This window comes from Melanaphis sacchari, unplaced genomic scaffold (assembly GCF_002803265.2).
Source record: "Melanaphis sacchari strain LSU unplaced genomic scaffold, SCAv2.0 Contig33_pilon_pilon, whole genome shotgun sequence".
In the NCBI taxonomy this organism is placed as follows: Eukaryota; Metazoa; Arthropoda; class Insecta; order Hemiptera; family Aphididae; genus Melanaphis; species Melanaphis sacchari.
This window is the reverse complement of record NW_020271205.1, coordinates 315,774-341,585: the sequence shown is the minus strand read 5'-3', so window position 1 is coordinate 341,585 and position 25,812 is coordinate 315,774. Positions and strand designations below refer to the sequence as shown.

Here is a 25,812-nt window from a genome sequence, read left to right as displayed (position 1 = left end):
AATATACTGACCATACATTTGATTAGGTATATATTAATATTACTAATATTTATAATCGTTATAAAATAGTTCTTACCTAATAATAATTCAATTGGAAAACTACTTACTTTATCATTATAAATATAAATGTAAAAGATTTTTTAAATAAAAATAATTTTAGATTAGTATAATAATTGTTCATTTTTGTTTTAAATATCTAAAAGATAATTGTAAGCAAACAAATTAATATATACAATATCTACGTACATCTTAAATGCTAAGCTTATCACTATAATAATATTAATAATTAGTATGGAAAACATTACATAACTTTTATTTGTGAACACCATTAAGTTATTAGATAAGTATATGATTTTAAAATTACTTCTTGCAATTTGTAAGTCAATATTATAATAAAATCACAATAATTAATATTAATCATAATATTCATAGTTATAAATATTTAAAATAAATCTATTCTATAATTTTTTATATCAGACCAACATTTATAATATGATGTGCGTATCATGCTATTTAAGATTCAAATAAAGTGTTAATTTAAAAAAAAATTACTTACTTGTAGACGGCGATTATAAATTAGAATTAGAAATCAAACTTTTTAATATTTTTAAAAGGATGTCCTTTTGTAGATTTGAATCAAGGTTTTCATCAGGTTTGTAAGTTGTAGAATCGAACAAAGAATTAAAATAAGCGTAAGATGGCGAACAAGATGCATGATGTAGTGGTGGATAATGCTTTAATGGTATATGCGAATGCAAATGAGTAACTGGTAAACTACAAGGTTTTGGTTTTGGTTTTGGAATATGGACTAGTGGTATACAAGGTCTATGGCACGTATTTGATGTACATGGTGGTATAGGATATTGTGGTGTAGATGTTGGTGTAGTAGTATCAATAACTGTTGGTGTAGTAGTATCAATAACTGTTGGTGTAGTAGTATCAATAACTGTTGGTGTAGTCTTATCTTTCGGTGTAGTTTTATCTGTTGGTGTAGTAATATCTGTTGGTGTAGTACCAGCAGTTGGTGTAACAGTAGAGTCAGTCGTTATAGGTGTAACCGTAGGATTAACCGTCGTGGAAGAATTAGGTTCTTCAGGAGGGTCACATTCAATTGGTGGAACAGTACAATTTACATTTTGAATCTTGTTTAGCAAAGAGTTGCAAATCCAATTATAAACAATAGATTTATGTGAACTCCCTAGTAGAGAATTACAAAAAATGTAATTTGAATTATTTGTGTCATTAGGTGGAGAGTTACAAGATTTAGGTAAATTTTTACACACAACAGGCACATTTGAGGGTATATATTTGGGGTCATGAAACGTCGAGATTGTTAAAGGCATCTGCAAATTAAATTGTGGTGAAATGATTGTGGACGTGTTTTGTCTAATTGTTGATGGTATTAGTGGTACCAATAAACTCGAAATTAATTGTAATGGTAACTTAAATAAACTAAAAGATGAATCGGGTGGAAATCTGTTGGCTGTACGTGATGAGTTAGTTACTTTTTGAACTGTTGATGATGATTTAGTGACCGAAGACGACGGTTCTAAAATTGAAGACGGTGATTTTGAAACTGAATTCTGTGATTTATTGACTGAAACCGACGATTTTGAAGCTGATCCTGGAGATTTTGTGGTATTAGACTGTGATTTTGTAACCGATAATGGCGGCACTCTTAAAATAAAGGACGATATTGGTTCTGAGTTTGGTTGAGGCAATGGTCTGAACGAAGCACATCGATATTTTTTAGGTTGTGTTATAGTTTGTATAATCTACAAATAATAATCAAATTAATTAAATGTTTATTATAGCTATACATAAAAATAATAAATATGATACCACAACAATATTTATTGTATAGGGTGTTTCATTAAGAACGCCGGATTTAAATTGCGAGTTGGCTGACCTGTTTTTTTTTTGTAAATATCATCGGTTATCCCTACGCTAGGTTACGTTAAAGCTCACGTCTATGAAAATAAACCGCGAACCATTGAAGAACTTAAGGATATTTTTTTTTGTGGCCAGAACTGAAGCTTGTCAGCGAAGCAGAGGTAGACATATGCCAGATATTATATTCCATACATAAATCAGAGTGTGTATACTTCATGCTCATATAATTTTTTTGTTCTTAAAAATTAATATTAATAAAGTAATAACGAAATTAAATCCGGCGTTCTTAATGAAACACCCTATATATTAATAAATTTCTAGAAATATATATTTTTTAATTAATAGGCAACCTATAGGTAGCCATATTACTGAACATTTTCAAAAATTAGTAATTAGATTTAAATATTTAAATTATTTAGCCTGAAGAAATCTAAAAATTAATGATAATTGGTTAATACATAGTAAAAGTAAATTAATTATCTACAATATTAAATTTACAAGGATAAAAATTAAAATATTTATCACGTTTTTAGAGTTTAAATTTGTACATAATTTATTGCATATATTATTTTTAAATAATAAATATGCACAATATACCTATCTAGTACATTTATGCACAACGTAGGTATCTATAAGTAAATTAAATAAATGTTGAATTTTTTTTTTTTTACTAATCTTGTTTTGTATTCTTCTTTCTAAATATATTATGTTTTATAACATTTAATATTGGTAATTTGATAAAAGCAATTAAAATTAATGCAATTAAATAAAATCATTGAAAATTATATAGCTACCAGAAGTAGGTATTTCGACATTTATAATGTTTATATTATATTACGCCTATTTATACCAATGTCTAGTTATATGATTTTAACTATTAATTACAATTATTTATTTATAGTTTAATTTTTTTAATTGTCTTTTTGTTAAACAAATTAAATTTGTTTTTAATTTTTATTACATATGTTGTAAAAACACATAATTAAATGAATTCAAAAAAATCTTACAGCTAATAAATAATAAACTATGATATAAATAATTTATAAATATTTATAAAGATTTTATAGTTGTAATTTTAAAATATAAATTTACTTGTGTAGGTATGCTGTTACTGTAAAGCTTATAATTTATTAGATAATATATTTATTTTTTGTATAAAGTATATTACGTATATAATTTTTATTGTGCATATTTTACCGTATTATACTTCTACCATGAAGAGTTATAGGTACAAATTTTTCTTTATATTATTTAAGATAAATCAAAATACACGAGTATCCTATTTATTATGGTGTTATAATGTTAAACAATTTAAAATAATAATATCTTCCCATCCTCTTAGAAAAAGTTCCTACCTAATTAATAATTATACCATTGAATGTACACATGGCTCACCTATTTTTGCTACAAAATCTAATTAGTTCTTAATGTATAATAATAATTTTATGTTTAATATTATAAATTGTCAATTTTAATTTAAAATAAATCTCTAATAAATTGGTCATTACACTGATGAGTTAATTGTCATAACAAATTCTATCTTAAATCCATCTATCAAATATGGTATTATACCGACTCGATGGCAATATGAAAATTTGTATACTTCCTTACGTTAAACTTTATAAACCAAAAAAAAAAAAAAACAATTCAACATTTAATTTTATTTAAAATGAAATTATAGTAAAAACATTTAGTATAATAATTGTTTTTTAGTAATTTATTTGTGCATATATAGTTTTAATTTTATTTCACATCGTATTATTAAATTGTTCTATGAACCATTTAAAAAAAAGTAATATAATTTTATAAATGTAAAAGTTTAGATTTTGAACTATGATTTAGTTGTATAATATATATATATAATAAATTAATAACATCTAAATATATACTAGGTATATTATTATTTATTTTATTATACGGAAGTTATGAAGTTATGATGAATATTGAATTAGAAGTTACTAGTTTATTTTAGACATATTTAAATTAATGTAAAGTAATACCTATTATATTACTTGCAGTATTATATTTTTTTTAAGAAACATACCTATACTAACAGTTATAAAATTGATTCTTATAAAATTACACCTTTAAACAAAAACACTAAACATGTCGGTTAGGTTAACCTACCTAACCTATAAATCTTATACATCAAAATAACACTTAAGCTATATAGATAATATGTATATTGAAATATTAAAGTTTCGTTTTAACGTACCTGGGAAGAGAACACAGCAGTTACTAGAATGATACCGAATGGAGTCATTGTGAAGTTTAACGGTGAACAGTGTAGTACAACGATTTAAGTACTACATCGGTTACACCGATGTTTTGATAACTGAGCACGGATATCTTTTGTATTTTGTCATACAAGTATTATCAGTGATACGATTATGTATTACCAGATTATGTTGTTGTCGTGTTACATTCTGTATGATGATACCACGTTTATAGTGCTAAACGGCACTGACCACTGATTTCACCAGAGAAATTATATATATATATATACGTATATATAGGTATATACTGCCGTTTAACCGTTTTTATTACATAGTGTTAATATCCATTTATATTATTAATAATTATGTTGGTGTGCCGTGCCGATTAATTTGATTTTTAGAGCATTGTCACACGTCAGTATATTACCATGCAAGTAAGTATTATTGTTTGCCTGGTTATATATACGTAAGTACATAAAAGAAAACACAATATTCACGCTCTATAATACCATACGCCGCAAATCCATGTGCTGACGTAAATGTTTTTTTTTTCGCACAATATTGTTTACACATGTGATTGCATGTGTTCACTGTTGTTCAGTCGAGAGTGAATTTATCGAATTTTCAGAGAGTGAAAAAATAATGATGTTATAAATTCCCGCAAAGCTTTAAATATAAATATTTGCGTATTTGTGTATATATTTAAATACCAACGTTGAAAAATTAATAAGTAGTGGCTGCATATGTACGTATACATAATTTATCTATATCTAATATTTAATTTGCACCAGTTTATGAGACAAAAAAAATGACAACGCATTGAATAACAACTAGTGTTTCGAGCCGTTTTATCATATACGTGTGTTATTTATTAACAGTTACTGACTCGTACTGAAATTATTTAAAGATGTACATTTTTTATACATAAATTTATGTACATCATTTTTTTTGCGTCTTTCAGTTCGGAAGGACAGCATTCTATATATTACGAGGCTACTATTTCGCAATTATGTATGTATATATCTAATAACTGTCTAGTTGACAAAGATATACCTCGTAATTTATATTAGAGATAAATTTATGGCTCCTGTATCATATCAGCCTGGTTTGTAAATAGATAAATACAAATTAATCAACGACACCACAATTGCCCTTCACGTGATTATTCATTATGCCTATAAGAATGTATGAATTCCAAAAAAAATATGTCCAACACGTGATTAACATTATTACACCATAAAAATTTGTACTTTACGGTAGAATATATAGAAATATAAAACTAAAAAAATCAAAAACTTTAACATATTCATACAAATAATGTAGGTAATAAATGAAAATACTTTTCATTAAATCCAATATAACGTTATATAAGTGTTTAGTGCTTACATTTTTCAATATTACTTATATCTGTAAACTGCAGTATAAAAAATCAAATATATAACTTCTTTTATGACATACTAAGATTAATACAAAACAAAATATTTGACTGTACATTATAAACTTGGCTATATATTTAGTTATATATTTTCATTGACGTTATTACTTATTTTTATCGTATAAGGTAGACATTTAAGTGCTTAAAATACAATATTATAACATGGTTATTGGTCCACTCCTTGAATCGGCTGACCTGAAAAATAGAAAAATAGATAAGAAGGGTTTGCAGTAGCCTGTATAGAAATATGCGAATTAAAAAAAAAAAAATTAAATAAGGCAACTGCAGTATATTATATTATAAACTGGTTGATTAAAAACACAGTAAGTAAATAATTGTATTCGTCATAAAAGCACGTACATTTCATAATAGCTATATCATATTCGGAACATTATCAAAATTGATATAATACCTCAACATATGTTTAATGTTTATCTCATCCTGAAAAATAATTTTATAGAAAAACATTTTTCAAGTGACATTATTTTTTGTAATATTGAACCGCGATAATCGAAATTGTTTTGACTCGACAAAAACTAAGATACAAGTGTACCTACATAAAAAGTAGATATTGCTATAACAATTTAACATCGATAAGATATTTGTAATCTTAAGTAATGTTTCAAATGTATAATGCTATAAAGATAACTGATGTTTATAAATTGGTGTACTCGTATAACGAACTATCTACAAATGATCCCGCTCCACGAATCACGGCGGTATGTGGCCGGTATAGATCGTCGAACGATTTACTCATGCTGCCTAATACATTAATCGATTTACCAATTTTTATTATTGTTACGCAAACAATATATAATGTTGTGGACGGTCATATTATTATTATCGAACCCGGACGCGTAATCGAAAGTACGATGAGTGTCGCGGGGGACTGATAGTCATTACACTCGAATACATCATTACAACGCTTGAAAAAAGTTATTCGTTATAAAGCCCTCGTGCTCCCTATAGACTGCACAACTATGTATACATATTATATGATTATATTCCATATAATATACAGAGACGAGTGTGCAATACACACGGGCGCGCGCAATTCATATACGTATACGTATATATATATATATATATATATTGTATATCGATGACACACTTACACACACACACTAGCAAGCACAAAACATTACGGATATCGATCGATATACGTTTGTCCGCGTATATTGTGCTCATTATAAGGGCACGACGACTGCATACTACACGAGGACACACGACCCTCACCATATAATACACACTCACATGGGCGCGCACATCACGCACACACACATAATACCCGTCATGAACAGGGTAAACGCCTTCCGGCCTTCAGTAAAATCCGCCTAAAAACCTTAATACAAGAATATATTATAATATATATATATATACAATATACATATACATGACGTATACGTGTAATTTTCATATGAGCAACTGTCGGAGGGGGGTCTCGATCCTCTGTGTGCGGCGTACATGGTGTACGGATATTATATTCTATTATTATTATTATTATTATTATTATTATTATTATTATTTATACTGCAGGCGAAGGGGACACGCAGAAATTCGTTGTTTACGCACCGCCGTATCCTTGACTACTCACGCCCTCTCGCTCGCACACACTCGTCCACGCGCGTGTTCACTCGCTCGCTCGCCTTACGCCACCAAACTCCTCTCTCCTACGCGTGCACCGTCCGACGCACAGTGACGTCACGTTCACGCGTACATCATTACTATATAGCGGCGCTGCACGTTGTTGTCGAAATGCCGCCACCGCCACCGCCGCCAGTGCAGCAGATGATGACGTGCGATCGCATCCCCACCGCACCACGAACACCCCGCGCCGATGGCCCATTCTCGTGGCATTATTGTTGCTACTGTTATTATTAAATACGCCTACTGCTCCCCATTGTACCTATAATATAGTTCTCTTCGCGTCCGACGCGTAATTACTTCCACCCGTTGACCACTATACAACGATCGTTATAATATTATAACGATAACCGTAAAATGATATAACGTCACGTGTAGGTACATGGTATGCGGAGCAAAAGTACCTATACCTACGTGCGTTATTGCGAAAACCAAACACCAATGGTTTTTCAGCGATTTTCCACCGCCGTATCTATGATATCGATCAGCAGGAAGATGATTTTCATTTCATGTATATAAGTACACTCGAAGTTTTTTTTCCGCTACTACATATTATAATTTTCGTTATCTGTAATGCACTTTGCTGTAACTGCAGTTTCACTTTATATATACATATATAATATATATATTACATACGGTGGATGATTTTATCAATAGTTTATTCTTCGGCGAAATCGCTGTTACACCTTTATATGTATGTAAGATGTAACATATATATTATACAGTATATATTTTATCTTACTACTTATGATACCTACGGGTAATGAGTATACTGTATACCTACATTGTATAATCATTGTGTATCGTTAATTCAAACTCGTCCCCGTGGGTTGTGTGTAAAAGAATTTCACATAATAGATATATATATAATATACTTAAAGTGTTTACTGTTTACACCTCAATACTATATAGAAGTATAATACACGTCTTGAAATAATTTATAATAGTATATATTATATATGTAAATCATTTTATGCTATATAATAATATGTATAAGTGCATATAGAAAACCTGTTCACTGGTCGTGGCGTGTTGATTTTGACGATCGGTTGGCCCATAACAATTTGGGTGGGTGTAGATCAGTGGCGTGTTGACCGTGATTTTGAAGGGCAGATGCCCGATCATTTTTAAGGGGTGGGTGCTGGGTTGGTGGGTACTGGATTTAGTAAGAAATATTATTATACAAGACTACCTGACTACATCATCTGAATTAATTTGTTATTTAATAAGAATAATAACTTCAATAGTTATAATTATGCTAAGAAAAGTTATCTAATAGTATACCTACATATTATTAATTACACATTATACTACACATTCTACGAATAAGCAATAAATTAAAATAAGAAATTATAGTATTATGCTAGTGACTATGAGGGCATCGGCATAGGCATTCCGGCATAAGCATCTTGAGAATATTATATTATTGCGATATAATCTATTTTTAGAATCATAAACTCGGAAATATCCAGGTTTCAGCCGTTTGTAAAATAAAGTAATTTATATTGATTTAATAAAGGTACTTTTTTGTTGTATATAGTATGGCACATGGGTCATGGGTAGCGGGTACTGTGTAAGAATTAAGGGATGGTAGGTTATTCAAAAAATGAATTGCCCGATAAAATATTTCACTTCGCCACGCCACTGGTGTAGATAGTTATGCGCGAGTATAATATTATATATACAATTTACATAGTATATAGAATGGCATGTATATACCTCTTATGTATAGTCATAAATATTTTGTGAGCATTACATATTTTTGTAACGTATAAAACTGTAAATACAATGTTCAAAAAAACCATGTGTCATAAGGGATTTATATATATGTGTAGGGTTAGAATTTATTCATACATAAATTCATCACTATATGTATGATGCATTGTTTCTTTTTTGCAGCATCTTTTTACGAACATGATTAGTTATGTCCACGAAATGCCTCGGGCATAGGCTGTTTGGGCGAATCGACCCAAATTATTGTCCGTTTGGGCGAGGGTTTATTTTTATTTATTTTCCTCCTACTTCAACTAGTGACATAATAAACCGAAAAAACATTATAATAACAATAATTATTACCTTTGCCCAAACGACCACCGCCAAATGCCTCATACTAATACATATAATCCGTTTTTGATTTTGCATATTTTTAAAAATTGTATTGCACATTGCACAAGCTCAACTACACACATAAAAAAATGTGTATTGTATTATTGTATGATATATTTAAACAAAAGTAAAATAAAATTCTTATGGATGACACGTCATTATATTTCGCTCTTAATTTCAGTTTCATCAAGTCAGTATGGTTTTGTTTTAAACGAAAAAAATTTAAATATTATCTATATTGAATATTTATAATTATCTAAAAAGACTTATAAAAATGATTTATTTTATATAAAAAGTGACTTTATTCAATTTGTCTTAAAATTATAAGATGCTTAAATAGTTGAGAAAATATTGGTAGGTTCACTGTTTGTTGTATCATATTTAAATTGCATGTATTTTAGCAATATTATATGCATATTTTACTATTTTATATCGAAAATAAATCCTAATCCTAGTTATGTGTCTTATTGTTATATTATATTTATTATAATATAACTACTAATGTTTTATTTTAATTTATAAAGGACCGTATTAGGTATAAACATGTTAACACAATTAAACATCGAAGCAAATATAAAATGCCACCATTCTTTTAGGGGCGACGGGAATAAGATCCAGTCTTAAAAAAATACAAATTTTAAATAGATTTAAATGTATATATAAGGTTCTATAAAATGTATATCATAAACTGTATACCTATATAATAAAATGATACCATGTGCATATATTTTCACACCATTTGCATATTTACATCAATAACAATACTGCATAACTTTCCTTAACTTAAAACTTTCGCTATACAACTCGACAATAACTATACAATACATACGACAATTAACCTACTTTATATATAAATATATTTTATAATAAATTACTAATAGTTAACCTAAACAGTAAACACAAAGTCATGAATAGCCATTCTGCTGTATAGCATATAATAAATAATAGCAACATTATAGTAACATTATGATACGCAGCATCGTAGCCACTATACATATATTGATATATAGATATCGCGCCGTTCTATGAGGTTATCATAGTTATTTATTATTATAAACATGCTATACATTATACATACTTTTCAATTATTTATCAGAAAAAGCGAGATTCATGGGCACAGTCCATCAAATATGACGGAACAAATGTTGAAATTTCATCTTAATATAATGTGGCTTAATTACTACGTTCTATACTTAATAGTTTATGTATTATAGGTACTTATAGTATGTTTCAAATGTAGGTATATCTATAGTCATATATAGTAGATCACTATATAATGAATGTGTTAAATTTTAATTCTATGATAAGTCGTTACTTACGAAAAACAATTCTGAGTAAGCACTTCAGAATCAGTTTCGCTTTATTCCTAACGATTTATGGTAAAGTGAAATATGTTTCAAATTTTTAACATTATAGTATATTCTTTGAATTTCTGCTTAAAATGTCATCAAAATCTGAGTCTCAATTATTCATAAGTAAATACAGTTTTGCGCTTAATTATATTTTTTTCAATTTCGAAGCCATTTCACTTAAAAATAAAAATTTTATCATACATGAAATTAAAATAAAAAACGTTAACAATTTTAAATATCTGTAAATTAACATGAAAAAAAATTCAAACTAAATTGAAAACTAAATCAACTATAGCATGTCTAGTGAATTCTAATTCTTATATTTAATGAACATTTCAAGTCATTTTAAAAATACAACAAAAAACGAAATTGATTTTGATGAAAACTTGATAGTTTTACGTCAAATTTCCTGTTTTTCGTAATATTTTGTTTTTGTTGTTTTTCATGATTATTTTGTAAAATACAGACATTTTTTTTAATTTAACTTCCTTTCCTTGAGGAAAAACGAGTCCTAATTTTCTACATGAGACAACATTCAAAGACTAAAAACAAAGCTCTTTTGTATTCTTAAGTATTCTCTTAAAGGTTTCTATGCTAAAAACACACACACGCATTATTGCAGTTTAAAATCGGCATATTTAATGTTCCGCTTAGACTAAAAAATGGTAAAAATATATAATTTTACTGCATCATCTATTATAATTAGGTATCTAAATCAATTATATAAGACCATTTTCCATCGGATTCAAATCGTTATAACACAAAATTAATAGATATTTTAATGTCTAGATTAATTACTATTATATTGAAACCCGAATATAGGTCCTGTATCGACACTATATAAATAGATGCTAAAAAATATTTTAAATGATATTCGATACCCGTTTATATATAGTTGAATAAAATAATATATAAAGTATAAAATATATTAAACTATAGTCAACTTTGACGTATTTAAGTATAGATGAAAAATTGTGGTAGAAGAGATTTTAGCATAATTTTTAAAATTAATGGGTAAATCAATATTATTTTTATAAGTTTATACGTATATGCAATTATTAGTAAGTAGGTATATCTTCAGGTATTTAAAAATAGCTTGGAAAACTTTTAACTACTGTATGCGTATTTTAATATCAACATTACTACATAGAACAATAACACAGCTACTGTAGGTATATGAACAATATGAAATATTTCATTATTTCATTAATTACATCATATCGTCGCTTATCAGTCTCAACTAATCTTATGACCGTCGTTTTTAAAGTTTTTGAACACTCTGTATAATGTTGTTTTATAAAATTACGTTTTAAATTTTAAATATAATATACCAACTACAACTACAAGTACCTATATATACACACACTGTGCAATTTTTTATTTGTTTATGTATAAAATTGCTTGCGTGCGTTATACATATTACACATCACAATATTACATCATGCCAGGTATATTATATGTTTATTTTTTAAACTTCAAAACTAATAATTTCGATAGTATGCTGTAAATTATGTAAACATATTTATTTTTTTAATATTTTACATAGGTTTATACATATATAATATACACTATATACATAAATATATTATACTTACCATATACCTATATTATGTGTGCTAACTATTCGTTATGAATGAGTATATATTAATTATTATTATGCAACAGAAGCAGAACGCCATTATATTATTGTTTACTTGTTAGTTGTTATATACATATATCTACTATCTATATTTCTAAACAAATGTTAACTAACTATAGATAGTATGCCTAAATTGTTTACATTTTTCCAAATGTTATTCTAATTAATAGATTAATTAATTTATATATATATGCGTGTGTGTAGTATACACGGATATACTACAATAAGCATGACACCCGTGTAGTAGTTTTTCACCATATAGATAAACACATAATGCATTGTAGTCTGTAAATGTAGGTATATATTTATGTGTATATATAATAACAACAGGCACAACAGGCATGAAATAAATATAGAGTACATATTACACTTATTATTTTGTTTTCTATCATACGGAGAAAAAAATTTAAAGAATTTCTTTTAACATCGATGAGTTAGGACTTAAAATCGGCGCGTATAATACTACACATAAATTTATGTGAAGGCCGTTTCGACCTTAGATCTACAAATACAATACATCACATTTTCTTCAGTTGCACATACAGATACAATGGCGGTGTATTCAATTGTTATAAATCGATTTATCCCAGCAATGGACACCCGTTGTTTTTCAAAGGTTTTTTGTTACATCAGCTACAGAGACCGCATGCATGACATCACTAGTGTTCTGTATTCTGTATAAAACATATCCACTACCCACCAATGCATATGTGTGATTGTAGGCTCTAAGTTAAGAATAATAGACATATATTAGTATATATAAATAACATAAGAAAATGACATACCGACCCTGTATATTACCCGAGGTTAAAGAGAGTGACCCTTCGAATTTATAGTTAACATGGTTATAGGTATTTCGAAACGTGACAACAAAACATGTTGATAAAGAATCCATGTATATACTCACACATGTATATAATAAATAATAAATATAAGTACGTATAATAACGAAAATACATTTGACATTATTTTTTTTCTTCAAAAATTTGGGCTTCAACAGCATGGGTTATTATAGCATGCTATATAGATTAACATCATTATGTTTCTTAGATATTAAATACTGGTATTATATATATTAAAGGTTTTAAATATTTTTAAATTTACAATAATTTCTTTATAATATTAGCGATATTAAAATTTCGAGTATTTTCATAGTTAAGTCTTTATTAATCACTTCTGCTATGTCGAGTGACATGTTCAAATCTCTATGTATTGAGGTATTTGTATACACTCCTTCACTATATGTTTAATAGTTTATATTTAGTGGCGTGTGTTGTACGTTGGTCATCGAAATTCTTTTCTAATTATAAGTGTGAGTGTGTACAATTATTATTCAGATGCGGGTGATTGCGGAGACTTGTCTCCGATTATCGAGGGAGAAGTGTGTCGTTTTTGATTGTTTTTTTAATATTTTTGAGTTTATTAATAGTTGGTATAATCCAATGAATTTTCTAAGACAAAGATGATTGTTTATGAATAGAGATTTTAATATCGAGCGGCGGAATATTTTTTATTGTTGGATTTGGAATATAGTTTTCGTTGCACGATCGACAAATTTATCGGCTTTTTCGTTTCCTATAATATATTAATGTGGGATGGTACCCACATGAATTCATTGTTTCCTTTAACGTTATTATATTATTATAGGTACCTATATATTTTTATAGTTTGGAATTTAAATATTATAAATATCTATAAGTACGTATAATGTATATTGTATATAGTTGTATCATGATGGGTTTGATAGAAGACAGAGATAATACAATCGTGTTTTTTACACATCGAACGTCTACTTATTATTATGTAGACGGTACCTATTATAATAATAATGAACGTTAAAAGAATTATATTAAATTATATAAGTGCGTTCATTAATTATTCCCGCGCAGTATACAACAGGTTATATAGCGGTGTTCCCACGGTAGACGAATATAATTTTGGTTTATTTATAATAAGGTTTGATTCGTGTTTCATGTATTCACGTGATTCGGCTCTTAGAAGTTCTATATATTTCACTTTTTTTATTCATATACAACGAGATCATATGACTTTTTCTAATTAGACAAGTGCTATAATATTACTTGTATATTATTTATAGATACATAGTTTTTACGAACATCATAAGATCTCTTGTATTGTTACATAATTGTATAAATAATGATATTTAGATGTATATCATAATATTATATAATATTCTTATAGGTATTACCTACTGATAAATTCGCTAAAAATAATATGCATAATATAATATTCTAGTAAACACGTTGATTATTAATTTAATAAATACCAATGACGATCGATTAATAACGCCTCACCACAAAATTTTTCCTTGATAAAAAAATGTTAATACTACCAACATTAATGGTTATTAATCAATTATTGTTCAATATATTTCGAAGTGGACACAATATTATATCTATAATCCATATCATAAATTCCTAACATAGGAAACAATGACACAAAGTAGGGCACACCTCGCAGAAACATCGTAAATAAAATAAGCAAACAAACATCTTATATAACTGTAATGGCAATACTATACAGTTAAGCTTAACAATTATAATATATTACAATACGATACAATACAAACGATGGACGGAATTTTATTCCTGACGATCGATCGATCGATTTTACTATATTCTAACAAGTAGAAACGCGTGCGTTAACCGGAATCGTAATATACCTATGTATAGCTGGTAAGACTTATATCGTGATATGCATTATTATATTATGTACCATATTATTATAATATTATAAACTTATTATATATATTATTATACATTATAGAACGGGTACTTCGACGATATCACGGTATAAGGTACGTGGTAAAGGCGTATATTTAGCGTATTGTACACTCGTATTATGTTATAGCGATGCATAATAGCACACGAAATAGTGGTGCGTAGTGTGTACAAAAAACGATTTTCATAAACGTGCAACCGAATAAACAATACGTTAACCGTACAGGAAGCGCGTAGGTATTAGATGTTAAAAAAAAAAAAAAAATAAAAATAAATAATAATGCGTTTTCTCTTTTGTCGCGTGCTGCGTGCAACACGTACCGCACACAAACGCACATTCACTATACATACGCGCACACACAAAGGGAAACGTCGTAGTAATAATTATTATTATTATTATATTATAATTTATACGTCGCACTCGCAACCGGACGGAGAGAATCATCGACACGACCGGGCGGGCGGCGCGACGTTGTCGCCCGTCGTCCTAATTACGGCGTCGTCGTCGTGTCCCCTCGCCGTTGCCGTGTCGTAACCGTGGCCGCCGCCACACCGGCACCGTCGAGTTGGCAACACTGCGGCAACGGCGAAATCCGCGTGTTTGTTGTGTGTCGGCCTTGAGTTGTTTTTGGAACGGACTGTGCTACCGTCGGCGGCACAAGCGGCGGCGCATAGTTTTGAACGGCGGCGACGACGTATATTGCTATGGTCGTCGTCGTCGTCGTCGTCGGCTGTGAAATAAATGTATAATAATAATAATAATAATAATAGTTTGTAGAGGGGCCTCCCGGGGACCGTAGTCTGCCGTCACACGCTATTATTATTATTATTATTATTATTATTATTACTATTACTATTATTCATTATTATTATTATTATTATTATTATTATTTTATTATTACTATTATTATTCTACGCTCGTTTGTTACAGTGGTTATTTTTATTTTGGATTTTACTATTCGTCAAAATTCAAACCGTCACCACTCATCTCCGTATAAACGGGTTGTAAAAAAATAAACTTTATCATTTGTCCGTACTGTTGACATTACGATATTGTACGGATGGATCGTGGTAAAAAAAAAATGCTCACGAATTGAGGATAACTTGAATGCGGTGATGTGAGGAGTAGTGCGAATTTAATATTTTCGAGTCGAGTAAATTTGAAACCGTGAAAAAGCTTATAATTTATTTTCAGTTTATTTTCGTGCTCAACACGCTGACTGACCATAGAAAGCAGAGAGGCTCTACGTGTTAACCCGACAAGTCCCCCCTCTCGTTCAAATTACACCGTCAGTGAGTGCGCACGTTAATATAATATGCCTTAATGTGTGTATGTCACCAAATGAGGTTTCTAGTGTTACTACAACTGACTAAAATAATAATATAATATAAAGTAATATCGTAACATCACACACGATTTTTTTTGCACACAGGTTTCTTTTTTACCACCTCCCTTCCGGTTTCTACTACGGTCACAAGACGACGGCTTAAAAAACAACGTCCAGTCGCTCGTATTATATTTATAAGTGAAGGGGCGCGGAAAAAGTATTTTTTATTCCACATACTTTCATATAGGTATATTATTATTCCTATTTTGATCAAAAACGCAGGACTCGCTTCAAAAAATATATTCGCATTTTTGTTTTCTTCGTTTTACTAAAACTTACGGTTACGTTTCATAGTTCCAATTCTGTTTTTTCTATGAATATTAGAGTGAATTGATTTATTGACAAACTATAATAGATACTTAAGTAAAATATTAAAATTTATAAAAATATTATTAACTCGCTTAAAAATATAATTTCTAAAAAAAACTAACGAGTAAATACAGATAATATTCTTAAAAGTCTGATAATATTTAAATTTACACTCGATAGTCGATATATTATAGCTTATCAACAATTTATTAAGTTCTACGTTTTTAGAAAAAATGATAATACAATAAGCGGATGTAACGTCATATTTTAACTATATGTGCCTAATGCCTGTGTAATATTTACGTCAAAGGTTGGTGTGCTATTGATATTTTATTTGAATAATTTAATTGCTAATCCAAATTCAAAGCAAATACAAATACTATATTTCCGACTCATATTCAGTTTTATTTTATATTTCACACATTTTGTGATAACGGGTCCACATTTATTTGGTTTTTTTTCTTTATCATAATTTATAATGATAGTAGATTAGTATACGACTGCAGTGAGATAATTGCTGTAGGTACATCACAAACTGCATGATAAGTATCAGATTTATACACCAAGGCCTCGAATTTTGTCGTAAACGTTTTCATTTTTTTTTAATAATAATAATATATAAACACAAAGTGTCAAGTAATAAAATATGAAACATAAGAATATTTAACTATAATGTTTTAGAAACATAGTGTATAATCAAAAATTAAATATAATTCTCAATATTTTATTTAACATATATCATTTTTAAATATTTTTTGAGTAATAACTAGGGTGCGGATTTATATATATATATTATATATATTTAAAACTCAAAAATATGTACATATTTTATGTACGTATTTATTTTTATTCAAATATGTAATTACAAATATAAGATATGTAACAAAAAATTATGATTAAAAAAATTATTATTGTAATTACTAATTAATAATTAGGTATATAAATTAATAAAGTAAACTATACTGTTTATATTACTTTTTATTCAATATTAGGATCCTCGTCGTTAGCAAAACAATGAGCAACCATGTACTTTTTTAAGTTTTCAAATGTAAATCGACGTCGATTGGGGCGTAATATATTCTTGTAACGACTAAAGGACCTTTCAACGTCTACAGATGTTAAAGGTGCAAATTTGAAAGCTTGTATTTTTATCCAAATTTAACAGCGACAATGGCGATTTTTTTAATATAAGGGAATATTTAACAAAAATATGTAATAAAAGTAAATTAAGTAAGAATATGTAAAAAAGCTCGAATACGTAAAAATATGTAGTATTAACCATAGCTTAAAACATTCAGATAATTCTGAAACATATTACTTTAGAAGAATCGTTCGATTACCATCACTCATGACAAATATGTATTTACATATAATAATCCGCATCTTAGCAATAACTATAATATCTGTAAATTATTTACGTATTTTATGATACCTATATAATTATAAAATAGTATTCCAATAAAATAATAAATAAGTAATAAAAAAATTTGTTTTTTTAAATTACTTTTTTGATTCTGTAAATTTAAAACTATGGGGGTCGCGATAGATTTTTGGAAAAAAATTTGGGTCGCGGTCCTAAAAAGATTGAGAACCACTGCCTTATAGTACTTGATCGAGAACCAAATATCGATGTGGCTGCAGCCATCTGATGAATACACCATAGTTCAATTTGTATGCGTTTGTGTTTTATTTACTTGTGTATTTTGTACGGTTTTGCCGATTTTGATTTCGTGTGATATTACGACTGCTTGATCAACCATAATTATAAAGTCCGTATAGGTATATTGATTTAAACTAACATAATCATCATGTTTGTTTTGGGTATATAATAGAGGGTATATATCAAAGTTTACATGTTCTGACATGAAAAATATTTCTGATACTTATGAAAAATGTTTTACTTAAAAAAAAAAAAAAAAACGGAGCATGGAAAATCTATTTATGATTTTTTTTTTAGCTTCTGCAGTATTATACATAGGTAATAATTTTATGAGGAACTTATATATACATTTAAACCGAGAAATAAATATTTTCCAATATACTCGCACCTATTTCAAATTAAAAATATTTATATAAATAGCTCAATAAGTGTTAATCTCGTTGTCATCCTTAACTTTGATGATTAAAACAAACATTTTGCTCCAAAACGTGCAGTTAACTGACATAAAAAAAACATACATTTTTGTGTACCAGTAATATTTTATTTGTCCCCTTTTATAATTAGTATCTACAAAGTCAAAATAACGCATATTTATATGTACATGTTATGCAAAAAAATATATATATATCAATATTAATATAAATTAATATTATTTATTTACACTAAAGATCGTTGTTAAAGTATTCTTTTATAATATGACGTTTAAAAGCTAGTCGATTTAATTTATCAATAAGCTTTATTTGGATATTACAAACTTTTATATGCTTATTGCATATAGCTACAATGCACTAATGTAGTATGCAATAAACAAAACGTCAAAACGACATAAATATTTTAAATAATGGTTGTCAATAGGTCCTATTAATTATTATAGACAGTATAAGTAACCTGCAAAAAGTAATACATAAAGGTAACCAATGATGTGTATCTTAAGAAAACCTCGGGAAACGAGCGACGATAACGAGAAGTCAATAGACTCAAAAAAATTAAGGCATGCCGAAATGAGTGGTTCACAGAGTTTCTATTTATGCATAGAATATAAGTATTTAATTTATTATAGGCACATAATTATTTCAATTGATTAGTCGATGTTTGCTGTTGCAGTCCGTCAATTAAATATTATTCTAAACTTTCATTAGGTAAGTACTTATTATTCAAATAATTTACAATGGCGTTGGTTAATACTAAATACTATAAAATATAATTTATTAAAATGCATAGTAGCATTAAATATAGAACATAAAGTGTGGACAAAAAAAAAATTTAAAGAAATTATTTTATTATTAATATTAATTTTTATAATTTACTTAAAAACAATAATTTAAAATTTTTCTTACGATTTGAATATTTGATTACATTTGAATTGTAAAAAATTGATCTGCACAATGACAATGGGCATTTATGAAGTCCAAATTCTAAACAATTAATGCTAAAATTAACCATAAAAACCAAGCCCGGATTAATGGGGGACCAGGGGGCACGGTCCCGGGGCCCACTGATTTTGGGGGCCAATCTTTATCTCAAATATATGTAAATATATATTTTTAATGCGTTTAAAAAAGTTGAAAAAAACTATTTTAGCGATTACAGTAGATAATTTATAAATATAAAATAAAAATGTTTTTAATTTAATGTTACGAAAAATTACTAAATGATAATAAATATTAAATTGTTATTCTTTTTAATAAATACAGCGGTGTTTATGTATATAATATGTGATTAATAAATCATTACATAACTATTAAATTATATAACCTTAGTCCTTAAATATATATTTTTTTTGCTGATAAAATTACAGAGTAATAATATACAATTTTTAAAATGTAGTGATAGTATTTTTTTAAAGTTGAAAGGGGACCCATCGACCCTTAATCCGGGCTTGATAAAAACTAAAATTTGATGGAATTATTTTTACATTTTATGAATTATGAACATACAATATTATGATAATTTATGTTGGTTATTCTATAGTGACCATCATAAATAGGTACATTGTATTACACGGATAGAAATAACAATAATAAAGATACATTATAATATATTATATAGTAATTACTAATTAGTGTAATAATATATTCACGTATACGATGTATCTACATAATGTCTAATTATAATCTATTAACACATAAGTACCTACCGATATCATGGATTTAATCTCAAAATAAATATGGTAATAAATAATTTTTAAAACGTTTTCCGTGTTCAAGAATAATAATTCACCCACGTAATTGAATATTATGTTCTGTAATGTATAATTTATAATAATAATAATACGTATGCTCAGGGTGCAGTACCATTTTCAAAGTCTGTAATTTAACTACCTATGATACGCATATATTATATGCCTAGGAATATGTTATAACGAATAACGATATATATACGGATATCGGTATGGCCTCTTGCTGTGTCTGACCCCACCCATAAACGGCAAATTTTCGTCTATTCGTCATATATCTACGGTTTAGAATGGTCCAAGGTTTCGTGGTTATTGAATTATGTTAATTTTTAGTAACCGCAATGGGGTGTATATAACCGTAGGTAAAATGGAATGCGCTATTATTTGCAATCGCGTATATTACATTAATTCTGTATAGCTATAATACCTTTACGGCTTTACTTAGGTATAAACACGTTATACCTATAGCCACGTAGGTAGATATGTATAAATACTTATATTTATATAGTTTATAAACTATATACGGAATACTACCGGATTACTTGTATGGAACGATGCTTGTAATATGCATGGAATATTAAGATAAAGCGCATTATATTCATATTACGATTGAAGTTACTTTCTCAAGACATATGCAGTTTCATACACATTGCAATTACGCAAATTAAACATAACATTTAACATTACAAGTTATACAAATTAATATTGTAAAAACATCGTAGAAATATTTCATCAAACAGTGGGTATGTATTATGTATATACTACGTACAGTTAACATTATGGTACGTTTTAGCTTGTTGTTAATGTTGCTACTTTAAACTCTTTAAAGGCATTATATAGTTTGGATATAAATTCACGATAAAATCAAACAACAAGAATATTACGTTTTATAAAGAATTTCTTTAATTCACAATCATTTACCGCGTGTTTAAAGTGTATGATATTTGTGCATCGGTACCAAAATGTTTATGCTATAAATTATAATTATTATATTTATTGAGTATATAATATTATAAAATGCTCTGTTCTTTGCCACGGCGTCTAGTTTTTCTATTTCAATTTCACTTTTTAATCATACGAACTATAGGCCTTTAAGAGAATGCACTTATAATATTAGGTAATACATAGCATTACATCATAACCGATCGAATTCCGTTAGAAATAATTAATAGACCACACCCACCATTCGCGTTGTTATAGCCTATAACCGTTATAAATATGTATATATAGTCATACATTACAGTCATTACAGATGTGTAAAAATATCTATATAATATTATTCGCCTATTATTTGTTAAATATAGGCATGTGTATATTATATACCTATGTCTTTCACATTAACATAAAATACTATATAATCTACAGATAACCCGATTATAACTTTTACATACTATAAAATGTAATAATAATAGTAGATACATATTATAACTCGTAGAGTTGCTGAGTATGAGAATTATGCATAAATAGACAAATATAAGCAATAGTAGGTACCTATGTAATATTAATATATTATAAACTATACTTACATATACTGCAGTATAGTCCGATATTTTGACTCTTGGCATAAATGCTATGTTATTATTACACATGAATTGTTTCCACGTATAAAGTAAAATAAAAGCTTGAAGAGTTTAAATAATCTCGATCGATATAGGTACCTTTATCTACTTCACAATCCTTTAAATGTGTTTTTAATCTATTACATTAAATATATATTTTAATGTATTCACATTTAAATTATACTTATAATACCTATATAACACATATGGCTACTATATACACATTTAATATAATAAATTAAACTAATAAGTAAGTAAAAATATTGTTTTATGTTATTCATATAATATATTGTCAGGTAGTTTTTCGGTTAAAATTATTATTAAGTAATAAAAAAAAGAGTGTTAAAGCCAAAAAAACCATTTACAGTATAAGTATGATGTTACTATTACAGTATTACACTATAGACAAAATGCTTTTAGTATGATAGGAATGACTTTTTTATACTTTACTATAAGGTATTTTGAATAAAATTCAATATCTATAATGTTTATTTTATTACAACGACCATTATGTTATTTTATCTAAATAGGTATATATACTTATTATTGACATAATTAATTCATATTCAACGTGGAATTTCATAGAAAAAAAATAGACACGTAGGAATTCCTAATTCAATGAAACCCTATTGGTATGGAAAAAAAGTTGATGGTTAATGTATCATATTACACGTTTGTAGGTACACATAGTTACCAACAGATTTCTAAAACTAGTACATGTTATTGCGTGCAGAATTTCAAGCGGATGGTCTGAACGTCTATAGTAGTGGTCACCAAATGGCGGCCTCCAAACAAATTTTACCCGGCCCGTAAACAAAGAATAAATAACATATATTTAATAATATAATATGTTCTAATTTTAAAATAATATCCATTATATGTTAAAAATATGTACTTACAATTTTGATAGCCCGCACAAAATGTTCAGATTCCTAATGTGGCCCTTCAAAAATATTAATTGGTGACCCCTGGTCTAAAGTCATATAGTTAAAAAGTCAACAAAAAAAAGAATACATACGTATATTATATAAATAAAATTGCAAATGTTGTCACAAAAATGTATCTAAATGATTGTTTTATTTAAATAGATCCAGAATAAATACTTCAATTTATTTTTACTTTGATAAATTATCTGTATAACGCACAACACTGCCTATACACAATATTTACATTGCAGTATTGAATAAAACAAGATGATAACAGTTACAATGCGTTGATCGTTGATCCTATATAAACTGTAGTAGTATATTTTGTGATATCTATGAACAAAACGAATGACAAGCATTGCACTAGTATACAGTATTTCATAAATATACTAATTACACATATTATACAATTAATATTAATAAACGAAGGAGAAATGAATGTCAATCAACACATAATGTAGGTATACAGAATATTTAAATAATAATAAAGTTTTTGATGTGTAAACATCTATGCTATTGGTTTGTAGTATGACCTTCTTGGGAAATCGAGCGTCAGGCGTAAGTCATGTAGATGTGACTGCTTGAGTGTGTGTATGTGTGTGTGAGGCTATTGCGCACGGTATTCGCGCAGGCTACCCGACATACATAATATAATATAAAATAATAATATAATATAATATAATAATATATTATAATATATATAATATATTATATTATATATATTGAGATACGCCGGTTTCTATAGAAATTATATTATTTGTTTATTGGAGTTACGACTAATGCATATCAATTAACACCGGTTTCATGAAAGAAAACACACTTAAATATTATGATTATGATACCAATCGACGCGCATTTTTTTTTCCATTGAATGACATGAAAAAATGAATTTTGAATTTTTTGGAGTTACGCCGTTTGCTAAATAGGTTGACGATATATAATTATATATCATAATTAATAATATATAATAATATACAATAAATAATTATAATACATATAAATTATATATAATAATAAAAAAAAAATATATAAATAAAAATAAAAAAGTTAAATATAAATTTTAAAGAGACCGCGATCTTGTATGATTATTGTTACCTTATTATATAAATTTCCACTCAAACCATGACATTATATTCCCCAATCAAAGTCGTACTGTAGCTAAGATGTTTACATATCATTCGTGAGTACAAAGGCACTCACATAGGTTTTTTTTTATTGTTTTTAAAATACAGCAACAACTTAGCCATTAGTAAATGTAAATTTTTTTATTTATATATTTTTTTTTTAAATTGACTTATACAATTTGGTTTTTTAAGGAATGGAATTAAGTTCTTAATGTCTTGAAGGTTTGATCTTAGAGCTTGGCAGATTTATTCAGATAAGTGGAATTAGTTACTGTAATGTTGGAATTATTCATAATCGACGAATAGAGTATTTAAATAAATCACCAACCTGTATATTAGGTACATACATACGCCATTCTTTAATAAATTTATTAGCAAAATAGGCACGCCATGTTTTTATCAAATTTAATGCAGCCTATTGAATTAAAAAAATATACTAATTAAATAATTAAATACAAAGAAATCTGAAGAAATAAATACTGATTTTTACCTGTTTTTATTTTTGCTTTGTAGAATCATTTTTTCGTATTTGTAGGTATAGTATGATTTATCTTAGAATTCGAAGTTTAATACTTCTATCACAGCGATCAATTATTCATTACCTATTGTTAAAAAAATACCAAAGTCTTACAAGTTACAAGTATCAGAGCCATAGGCGAATCTACAGGGTGTGTCTGGTATGCCAGGGCCCACCCTGCGACTCGTATAAACCTATGTAGGGCCCATAATACTCATTTCAGTTACAACGGTATGGAGTCTCAACATGTGTATTTTACAGCATGAAAAATAGCATCTAAACTATAGGTAATAAAAATTAATCTTAATATTATTTAATATTATTAATACTGTAATTTCAAATGGGGAAACATATTTTAAACGTGTGATAACTGAGAGATATTTTGAACTATAGAGGGCCTTTTTGAGGTAAAGGCACACCCTGCTATGAATTCCTAGTTTAATTCTAGATTCGCCTATGATCAGAGCTCAAAATCGACTTCTTACAGATTTTTTAAATTTAGTTTTCATTGAACTTTGTTTCATCACACCGACATACTTACAAATATGTATAGAGTGATTCACTTAAAGCTTAATCTAATATACCTAACCCGAATATATTTTTTTCAAATGTATTCGTTTGGAGAAATAATATTTTTAATAAACTCATTAATATTTCATATTATTTAATATACACTGCCAAAAATATAGGTACCTAATAATATGCCAAATTAAATTGTATTTTGTTTATTCTTTAATAGTGTTATTCGTACCTTTTTGGACTCTTGGTGGTATTGAATATTTATGCTGTGGATATAAGTGAATGAACTACATATTACAAAAATATTATCTTTAAACTTGATATATTTTAATATTCGTATATTTGTATAATTATTTTTTTTAGTATATTCTGAATACTTTAGAAATTTAATATTATTAGGTGTAGTTGTAAATATCATCATAAATTATTTTAATATTTGAATACCTACATGTTATTCTGAACCTGATAAATATCGTTTTTTTTTTAAGTATAATATTTTAGAATATTATAATACAAAATATCATAAATATTAATATTTATTGGTACTAACTTAAAAAGTTTAATTTTACCTTATTGGTTTATAAAATATAGGTATGAATAAAATTCTA

General features: G+C 27.6%; 1 protein-coding gene across 1 annotated transcript; it reads right to left on the bottom strand.

The window, feature by feature from the left end:
- Positions 1-476: 476 nt before the first annotated feature.
- On the bottom strand, positions 477-4,206 carry LOC112596693 (mucin-2-like). The gene is made up of 2 exons (XM_025342462.1): positions 4,109-4,206; positions 477-1,775 (listed from the first exon to the last, which is right to left on the bottom strand). Exons 1-2 carry the CDS (start codon positions 4,154-4,156, stop codon positions 570-572), a joined length of 1,254 nt encoding a protein of 417 aa, XP_025198247.1. The 5' UTR covers positions 4,157-4,206; the 3' UTR covers positions 477-569.
- Between the last annotated feature and the right edge of the window lie 21,606 nt (positions 4,207-25,812).